Source organism: Ipomoea triloba, chromosome 13 (assembly GCF_003576645.1).
Source record: "Ipomoea triloba cultivar NCNSP0323 chromosome 13, ASM357664v1".
NCBI classification, from domain to species: domain Eukaryota; kingdom Viridiplantae; phylum Streptophyta; class Magnoliopsida; order Solanales; family Convolvulaceae; genus Ipomoea; species Ipomoea triloba.
Window position 1 is genome coordinate 1,513,154 of NC_044928.1, and position 10,992 is coordinate 1,524,145.

A 10,992-nucleotide genomic window follows, 5' to 3' on the forward strand; every position below is an offset into this window, starting at 1 on the left:
CTTACTTACTCCCTCACTTTCATTGTTGAACATTGTTTAGCCTAGACCTTAGAACACTAATTAAGAAGCATTTGTACATTGCTAATTGATCTAAATCTCTCCATCATTGCTTATTACTCAATCAATTACTTGTTTTTATAATTGTCTCTATGCAAACAATTAAATCATTTTGATTAGCTTTCAAACGCTAACAATTTCATGTTTAACTCCCGAGATTCTTAAGCGTTAGGGTTTTCTCGCAGCTGCTCTGTGGTCGAAGCCTCAACCAGGAAGAGAGAACAATGGGACACTCTAACATCTGGAACGCTCACCCCAAGACCTACGGGCCTGGCTCGCGCGCATGCCGAGTATGTGGTAACTCTCATGGGATTATCAGAAAGTATGGGCTTATGTGCTGCAGACAGTGCTTCCGAAGCAACGCAAAGGAAATTGGATTCATCAAGTACCGCTAAAGAATCCAGATACCGTTGCAATCAAGAACAAGAGTAATTTGATATTTGATCAATATGTAGTTGCCTTAAGAACAGATTATAATATTTGATATTTAATGGTTTTGTTTTGTTACTCGTGGACAAGAGATTGATGTCTTAATCTTGTTTAAAGATTGTTGAACTTGTTAAAAAAAAAAAAAAAAAAACAATTTCATGTTTAATCCTTGGTATTTAAGTCTTGTCTAGTCAATCGTAGAGGACTACACTAACTTATTAAAAATACAACTTTCATAATGCAACTTTGAAAAGAATTGTGTATAATGTGTTTTCACACTAAACTATGACACATAATATATCTCACAAAGACGCGAATAATAAATTATTAAAAGAGAAATTATTGTGATAATAAGAAATTATAAATTATCAGAAATTAAAAAGGATTCGGTTACTTCAAAATATTGTTCTCTGTTTTTGTCTTTTTAATTTTGCAATTTTAATTCTCTCTTTTATTTATAAAACTTGTTTATTAATATTCTTTTTTTTCAAATTTATTTTTTAGACTAATTTTATAAAATTAACAAAAATTTAATTGCGAGAATTTATATTTAAAATATTTTTTGATATGTTTAGTTTAAATGAAATAAATATAATTTTTACTTTTAAGTCTAATATATGTAATATTTTTACATTTAATATCTGAAACAAATTTATATATATGTATATAACATAACTAAAAATATATATGAACCAAATAACTTATTAAGTCCACCTAAAATTTATTTTAGATAATTTTAATTTTTTAAGGTAATATTTGAAGTATTTTTGTATATATTCATTTAAATGATATAATATAACTAAAAATATTTGAACCAATAATCTATTGAGTTCAATCAAAATCTAAAACTTGGTGTAGGGTTCAATTCAAGCTTTAATTGTGATAATGTGAATAATGCCTAACTTTAACCTTAAGCAAATATAACACAATAGCCATAATATTCGAAATAAATTACAAATAAATGAAAATAAATCAAATACACTAATAATATTCTAAATAAATACACTAATATTCAAAATAAATAATAAATGAAATACAAAATAAATCAATAAAACTTACCGGCAAACCTCCGGTTGAATGGCGTCAGCGGCGGCGGCAGCGAATCTGAAGAAATGGCGACGGCTCTCGAAGTTGACGGCAATGGCGGTGAGAGGCCTCGGAGGAGAGCAGTGGGCATGCGTTAGTGACGATGGCGGATGAATGCAGGTGAGGAAGACGAAAGTACGGTTCGCGGAGGTGATGAAGTGCAGAGTTGTTTTTCGCGTAGCTTTGGGGAGAAAGTGGGTTGACTTTTCGCGACACCCACAACAGCAGGTGCCGCAAAAAATTTTCGCGGCTCCCACCAAGATCGGGTGCCGCGGATTGTAAATTCTTAAAATAATAATTTACTTTCGGAGAATAGTGTTTTTTTTTTTTTGAGAATTCATCACACATATTTTAAGAGGTGTAGTGTAAAATTATGTTTATATGATCAATTTTGTGGTAGGGCATTAAACTATAATGATGAGAGGGCTCTAGCTCCTAATAAGGTACTGCATATTATGTCACTCACAATATTCGAACTTGAGATTGAGAACCAAAACTTTTTCCACTTGCACAATATATACTTATTTTCATGCTATTAATTAGAAAATATTTTTTTTGAGGAAATTAATTACAAAATATGATTACATGGAAAATTAAAAGATCAACGTGATTTGCATGACAAAGATTAAAGGTAATCCCTAGCCACCGAGATTCCAATAGAATAAATTATAACGTACTCAATTATTCAATACATGCAGTAATATTCAATATTTTTTTATGTTTTCCTGATCTGCTCAAACCAAGAAGGTCAATACGCTACTTTCATTAAGAGTCAAACTTTGAGCCTAGCTTGTGGTTACCAAGTGAATATTCCGACATGTTAGGAATATAATCCTATAAAAAACGATTATTTACACAAAAATAACAAGAATGAAAAACAAAAGGAGAAAGAGATATGTTAGCTTGAGTCATGTGATACCCGCACTATTCTTAAAACCTTATTTGTTACCTCCCAAAGGTGCTAGGACCATTGTAGTCTAGGTTTCACAGGATAAACAAGCTACGATCTTATGATTGAGCACTCAAACAAAAGAACTTGGCAAACGAGTACACTGCTTTGAGCACAAAAAATTGGAACTTGGCAAACGAGTACACTGCTTTGAGCACAAAAAATTGAGGAGGAAGAGTAGAGTTTCGAGAGGAATAAATCAAGTCAATATTTTAGTGTGTAAAATCACATGTTCAACCAAAGCTTTTTTTCCGTGTATAAATCCAGTGTTCTCTTCTTCTTTTTTTCTTGGTGGGAGTGCTGTGTTTGGCGACAGAGTGGACTGGGTGTGTTGTTGGGGAGGAATGTGGGGTATTTATTGCACAGTGTGCATTTTTTTGATTTAGTGTGTGCATTGTTTGGTGAGTTCTGTGTATTTGGTTGTGTCTTTGAGTGCATTCTTATGGTACTGGACTGGTGAATTGGTTGTACATTCTACAATGCAAGTACACACACCGCACTAAAAAATCATAATCAACCATTGAAATAAATACCGAGAAAAATGCTCCCAAAATAAATAAATAACAATCAATAAAAACATTGTCCAATACAAACATAATAAATAGAATGAGGGAATTTTAAATTTTCTCTAAATGGACTTTTCATACATACAATGTTTGAATGCTAATTACATTGGATTAAAGATGATCATTGATCTTTTATTTATACCCCATAGATTAGTTCTCACATACTCATGAGAAGAGGACTTTTCATAGGAGCACCGCTATATATAGGAGAGTTCAATTCATATTATGATATCTTCCCTATAAAAATGTGGACACATTCATACATTTCATTTAGGGGAAATCAAAAGCTAAAATTTTACCATTATTAAATTTTCAAGCTTACGTGTTTTTGTTTGATTGCATAATTGGCTTGGCAAGGTAGATAAATGTCACATAGCTTTGCTTTCAATCCTTGTGGTCTAGTGGCACCCGGTGTCCCGGTTTACACTCCTACATGGATGATGGGAGTGGCCGGGTTTGAGGCTTAGTGGAGGCAACGGTTGACTCTTTGTGCTTCAATAGGTTCTTTGTGTGTGGGTTCGAGGCTCAGTAGAGGCAACAGTGGACTTTTTGTGCTTCAATAGATTGAGAAAGTAACTATGAATAGATCCTACATTGTAACAGAGTTCAACAAAAAAAAATCCAAAATCCTTTAAAGAGCGTTTGCCGCCTGATTGGAACTATGTTTACACACAGTTTAGACTTTAGGGGCAACTCAGAAGCTTTGCTTTCAATACTAAAGAGTTGTGAGTTTCTGTTTGACTGATTCCATAGGGCGTAGATCACACGACTTTATACGTCAATTCATCCTTTTAGTTTCTGTTTGACTCATTCCAAAGGGCGTAGATCACACGGCTTTATACGTCAATTCATCCTTTTTTGTTTCTGTTTGACTGATTCCATAGGGCGTAGATCACACGGCTTTATACGTTAATTCATCCTTTTTGTTTCTGTTTGACTGATTCCATAGGGCGTAGATCACACGACTTTATACGTCAATTCATCCTTTTATATATATATATATATATATATATATATATAAAGATATTTGTGAAATTTCAAAATCAGATATTCGGACCAAATTTATACTTTCCACTATGATCCAAGTTTTACATGCGCATTGAGCGAATGGACTAATACCTAATGCTTATATAGTTATATTTAAATAAGTATTTCAAAGTATATAAATGCAAAATTATATAGGATAAATTCTTAATTGAAAGTTGAATTTGTTTATTTAAATATGTTATTCAAAGCATATGAATGCAAGATAATATGAGAGATTCATTATAATTGTCACTAAGATAAACATTTGTAACTTTGTAAAATCGATAGTCTAAAATACTTAGCATAAACACGATAGTCTAAATAAATATTACTTTTGGTTAAATTTCTCTAAGTCTTCTTAATTCTCTTTTGGGTAGCATTGTTATTGACTTCATCTTCACTATTGTCATATTCTTAGCTTGTTTGTTGGTAGTGTGTCATTTGCAATTGAGTTACCGGTTGTAGCATAGATGGTGGCCTCATTCAATGAGATTATGGTGTAGAAAGTTGTGGATTTGCCTTATTGTGTATATGACTGGAATCTTAGTTTTACTATGAACTCTTGATCTTACAAGCGCCTATTGATATTTTGCAATGGTAGTTTTTTCTCTACATGTTTCATGTGGAACTATTGAATAAAATATTACTCCGTAATATTTATTATATTTGTGGAAGGTTCATGAGTAGTACATATTTTTCTATTTTCATAACTTGTTTACTTGATAGTACACCAATAACTTTGCAAGTAGTCCGAACTCTTAATACTAATGCCACAACATGTCCAATTTAATCAACAATTTCCACATCTATTTTGCACCTATTCATTTTCAAGTTCATATTTTTGGAATTATTATGAATGAGTGTAGTAGTTGATTTTGTGCGTTTGCGTTTGCGTGTGTGTGTGTGTTTTTTTAAAATTTTTTTTATTGAATTGATACTAACCTTAGAGTTAAATTGTTTGTCACTTTGTGTATAAACCTTTTTTAAACAGTGGATACGTCCTATATACTAAATGCTTTTGTTGTTAAGGTTGATACTAATTTTGCTTTTAATCTAAGCAAAGTTGAGTCTAGAAGATTAAATGAATTATAAATTTATATTAGTTCTAATATATTTAATGAATGCACAATAAGTATTTCACATACAATCAATGAATGCAGAAACAATGATTATTTTGAAATTTCTTCATTTTCTAGATTTTCCAAATTAATTGTACCATAGTTGTAGTCTCGGAATATTTTCAATGTATCAAGTATGTCATGATATTTTATTGCACTGCATTTACATTTTTAATAATGAATTTTAAATGTATCTATGTAAGATAACGATCTAATTAACATTTACATATTTTTATTAACATAAAAGCATGCTAGTCCGATCCTTTAGGTGTTCTGCTCAGGGTTCATTTGGTTCAACCATGATTGTTAAATGAGTTCTTGTGGGTAGAGAAATCCCTAGTTTAAGAAATAAGATTAGATAAGATGGTAAAAATGTAAACATTTTAAATCTATCTTAATAAAAAAATTTAATTTAACTTTAAAGTGAACGACTATGATGTAATAAAAATAATATAATTAATGAAATTAGTTCTCTTATTTAATTCAATTTATTGATAATGAATTTTTTTTTGAATAAAGACATTGTAGAAATGCATATGTATTATTTTTTTTTATGTAGTTACTAATTTATTTAATTTAATAAGAGTAATAGAGTGAATGACTTACTTTTCATCAACAACAATAAAGTTATTGATTTTTTTTTTTATTTCCATTCATTGTTAAGGCAAATTATTTTGAGAATTTGTCAATGACAATTGCTGTCAATAAATGATGGGGATAAATAATTTAAAATATATAGTTACAATATATATTGCTATAATGATATAGTAAAAGTTAACTTACAGATTTCTTTAGAAGCTTTCATGCATTGATAAAATTCTGAGAATGATGTATAAACTTGTTCAACTAGAGCTGATGGGGTGTCATTATTATCAATTGTTTGGACAATCCTAGCTACCATTTAAAGTCCAGATGCAATTGTATTTCTGATCAACAATTTAATTTATTGGCTCTTATTAAATTTGTAGATAATATAACTAAAAATATCCGGACCAATAATCTATTAACTTCAATCAAAATCTAATTAAAACTTGGTGTTGTAGGATTCAAGTTTTAATTGTGATAATGTGAATAATGCCTAACTTTAACCTTAAGCAAATAAACTATGTTTATATGTGAGTAGAAAAAATAGAAGATCGTGATAAGTAAAAGAAAATGATAATGAATGTAATTATGGTAATCAATAATATGTAAGAAGATAATGGTAAAAATTGTGATTATAATGATATATAGCAAAATTGATGATAGAGATTTTGTTTTTCATTTAGAAAATAGTGTTTAAAAATTAAAAGTATTCCAACCACCTTTTTAGAAAACTGGAAAATGTTTCCAAGTTTTAAAATGGAAAACTATGGTTGTTAACATACTTTTTGTTTCCGATTCTCCAATTCTCTATTTTATCAGAATACTTAGTTAATTCTCTGGTTAATAAATTGATCTAAGTGTTGCAAAATGAGAAAAATAAAAAATTAAAGTCCCTAGGGGCAAACAAAACTATGTTTCCACATAGTTTATACTTTAGCGGCATGTTTGGTTCGCGAAATAGGCCTGGAATGGCATAGTATTCTCGGAAATAGGCTTATTCCTTTGTTTTACAATGTTTTCTATTCTTAGGAATGAGCTATTACCCCCTTGATATTAACATATTCCTGAGTTCTCAGGAATATGCAAATTTTCTTATTTACTATTTTACCCTTAATTAAACTTAAAATATGTTCATATCACAACACTCTGAATTAAATTTATTTTCTTAGAAATATTATTTCCGTAGTAATGTTTCATGACAAATGGTAAAATGACAATTTTTTTTTTCTGATAGTGAACAGTGTTGAGCCAAATATGGCACAACATTGTTCATCTACACTATTTTTTTAAAAAAAAAAAATTGTATTCATGTTCTATTTCTTAGTTATTCCATTCGTTATGGAAAAAAATTTCTATTCCCTCCAAATTCATTTTGTGAACCAAATGTGTTGGAGGGGCATTAAGCTTTCCTTTCATTACTTTCCACACGGAACTAATGCGTGTTGATTGCGTTCTAATTCATATATATGCGTATTCATATTTCCGAAATTGTACACCTCAACAACAAACAACTTTACTCTGCTCCATCATAAAATGAGGATTCTCATGTTTAGCATGCTTCTGCTCTTTTCAATTTTATTCACAATTATGCATGCATTGGGTCAGTGTCCTCCCGATCAAAAGTCTGTGCTTCTCCAGATACGAACTCAAATCACTTACAATTCTTCGGAATCCACCAAGTTGGTGCTGTGGGATGAAGGAGCTGACTGCTGCCGATGGCCAGGTCTGAGTTGCAATGCTGCTACTGGATTTATTACTACTCTAAATTGAGGTGGTTAGATCTTTCCAACAACACTATTAGTGGAGAAATTCCTAACTGGATATGGGGAATTGGTAATGGGCAACTCATTGGCCTCAATCTTTCTCACAATCGTTTGACGCATATGAAAGAGCCAATGGAATACGGTTCTCTTACTTTCCTTGATCTAAATTCTAATATGCTAAGTGGACAGATTCCACGACCACCACCTGAGGCACAGTATTTAGACTTCTCCAACAACAATTTCTCCATGATTCCTCTTGATATTGCTGATCAAATCCCATATCGCCTTTATTTCTTTTCCATTGCAAAAAATAGAGTAAGTGGAAAGATCTCAACTTCCTGGTGTCGAGCAGCCTATCTGGAAGTGCTTGACTTGTCCCACAATGCTTTGCATGGCACAATACCATCATGTCTGCTTCAAAATAACAGCAATCTCGCTGTAGTGAATCTTAGAGGAAATCATTTAAGTGGTGAGATATCACTGAAGTTTCAACAGAGTTGTTCTTTAGACGCATTGGATCTTAGTCAAAATCTCTTAGAAGGGAAAGTTCCTCCCTCCTTGATCAACTGCACAGAGCTTAGGATCTTAAATCTTGGAAACAACAAAATAAGTGATACCTTTCCTTGTTGGCTCAATAAATTGTCAAATCTGCAAATTCTTGTATTGCATTCCAATCATTTTCATGGAAGCGTTTCTTGTCCCATGCTTGGGGTAAACAACAGCTGGCCAAGTTTACAAGTCATTGACCTATCTTCCAATAATTTCAGTGGACATATACCAACTGATTTATTCTTGGCATTAAAAGCTATTTTGGTTGAGAGGAATGAATTAAACTCAAAGGCTGACAACTTGTATTTCACATCATTTCTAGAAGTTTGGATTTACTATCAAGATTCAGTCATACTGTCTATAAAAGGACAAAGATACACTATAGAGAAGGTTCTATCTACCTTCACTTCTATTGATTTTTCAAGTAATCAATTTGAAGGCAGTATACCAGAGAGTGTTGGAGAGCTTAAACAGCTTTATCTCCTTAACATCTCTCANTTAATTAAACTTAAAATATGTTCATATCACAACACTCTGAATTAAATTTATTTTCTTAGAAATATTATTTCCGTAGTAATGTTTCATGACAAATGGTAAAATGACAATTTTTTTTTTCTGATAGTGAACAGTGTTGAGCCAAATATGGCACAACATTGTTCATCTACACTATTTTTTTAAAAAAAAAAAATTGTATTCATGTTCTATTTCTTAGTTATTCCATTCGTTATGGAAAAAAATTTCTATTCCCTCCAAATTCATTTTGTGAACCAAATGTGTTGGAGGGGCATTAAGCTTTCCTTTCATTACTTTCCACACGGAACTAATGCGTGTTGATTGCGTTCTAATTCATATATATGCGTATTCATATTTCCGAAATTGTACACCTCAACAACAAACAACTTTACTCTGCTCCATCATAAAATGAGGATTCTCATGTTTAGCATGCTTCTGCTCTTTTCAATTTTATTCACAATTATGCATGCATTGGGTCAGTGTCCTCCCGATCAAAAGTCTGTGCTTCTCCAGATACGAACTCAAATCACTTACAATTCTTCGGAATCCACCAAGTTGGTGCTGTGGGATGAAGGAGCTGACTGCTGCCGATGGCCAGGTCTGAGTTGCAATGCTGCTACTGGATTTATTACTACTCTAAATTGAGGTGGTTAGATCTTTCCAACAACACTATTAGTGGAGAAATTCCTAACTGGATATGGGGAATTGGTAATGGGCAACTCATTGGCCTCAATCTTTCTCACAATCGTTTGACGCATATGAAAGAGCCAATGGAATACGGTTCTCTTACTTTCCTTGATCTAAATTCTAATATGCTAAGTGGACAGATTCCACGACCACCACCTGAGGCACAGTATTTAGACTTCTCCAACAACAATTTCTCCATGATTCCTCTTGATATTGCTGATCAAATCCCATATCGCCTTTATTTCTTTTCCATTGCAAAAAATAGAGTAAGTGGAAAGATCTCAACTTCCTGGTGTCGAGCAGCCTATCTGGAAGTGCTTGACTTGTCCCACAATGCTTTGCATGGCACAATACCATCATGTCTGCTTCAAAATAACAGCAATCTCGCTGTAGTGAATCTTAGAGGAAATCATTTAAGTGGTGAGATATCACTGAAGTTTCAACAGAGTTGTTCTTTAGACGCATTGGATCTTAGTCAAAATCTCTTAGAAGGGAAAGTTCCTCCCTCCTTGATCAACTGCACAGAGCTTAGGATCTTAAATCTTGGAAACAACAAAATAAGTGATACCTTTCCTTGTTGGCTCAATAAATTGTCAAATCTGCAAATTCTTGTATTGCATTCCAATCATTTTCATGGAAGCGTTTCTTGTCCCATGCTTGGGGTAAACAACAGCTGGCCAAGTTTACAAGTCATTGACCTATCTTCCAATAATTTCAGTGGACATATACCAACTGATTTATTCTTGGCATTAAAAGCTATTTTGGTTGAGAGGAATGAATTAAACTCAAAGGCTGACAACTTGTATTTCACATCATTTCTAGAAGTTTGGATTTACTATCAAGATTCAGTCATACTGTCTATAAAAGGACAAAGATACACTATAGAGAAGGTTCTATCTACCTTCACTTCTATTGATTTTTCAAGTAATCAATTTGAAGGCAGTATACCAGAGAGTGTTGGAGAGCTTAAACAGCTTTATCTCCTTATACCAGAGAGTGTTGGAGAGCTTAAACAGCTTTATCTCCTTAACATCTCTCACGTTGGAGAGCTTAAACAGCTTTATCTCCTTAACATCTCTCACAATGCCCTAACTGGACAGCTTTATCTCCTTAACATCTCTCACAATGCCCTAACTGGCAATATTCCTCCATCTCTTCAAAACTTGAAAGCTTTGGAAGCACTAGACCTTTCATTCAACAACCTATCAGGAAATATCCCGGTGCAACTAGAGATCCTAACCTTCCTGGAAGTCTTAAACTTGTCATACAACCATCTCGTTGGAAGGATTCCAAGAAGCACTCAATTGGATACCTTTGATGCAAGCTCATTCATGGGAAACAAGGGGCTATGTGGATTCCAAATTAATGTATCTTGCATTGGCATTGATGAACCAGCATCCCCAATACCAGAATCAGAAGAGAAAGAATCAACTCACCACGTTGATATCTACATTAGCGCTGCATTTGGATTTGCTGCAGGTCTAGGAGGAATCTTTGTGCCACTTTTGCTATCCAGCAAATGGAGATCATATTATAACAAGATGATAGATGGAATTCTATCAAAGATATTCTTTCAGAGAGGTCAAGGGAGAAGAAAGAAGTCTCGTTAGCACTTCTTTTCAATCAACAATTTTGGTGCTTATATTCTTCTCGTGAACCACCTA

General features: G+C 32.8%; 2 protein-coding genes across 2 annotated transcripts; both read left to right on the forward strand.

Moving 5' to 3' along the window:
- The first annotated feature begins 7,531 nt into the window (after positions 1-7,531).
- Positions 7,532-8,671, forward strand: LOC116002322 (receptor like protein 27-like). The gene has a single exon (XM_031242434.1). It carries the CDS (start codon positions 7,532-7,534, stop codon positions 8,669-8,671), a length of 1,140 nt encoding a protein of 379 aa, XP_031098294.1.
- Positions 8,672-9,069: 398 nt separating this feature from the next.
- LOC116002946 (receptor-like protein 54) lies at positions 9,070-10,985 on the forward strand. Its single transcript, XM_031243137.1, has 2 exons — positions 9,070-10,311; positions 10,438-10,985. The coding sequence occupies exons 1-2, from the start codon at positions 9,232-9,234 to the stop codon at positions 10,936-10,938; spliced, it is 1,581 nt and encodes a 526-aa protein (XP_031098997.1). The 5' UTR covers positions 9,070-9,231; the 3' UTR covers positions 10,939-10,985.
- Positions 10,986-10,992: the final 7 nt, after the last annotated feature.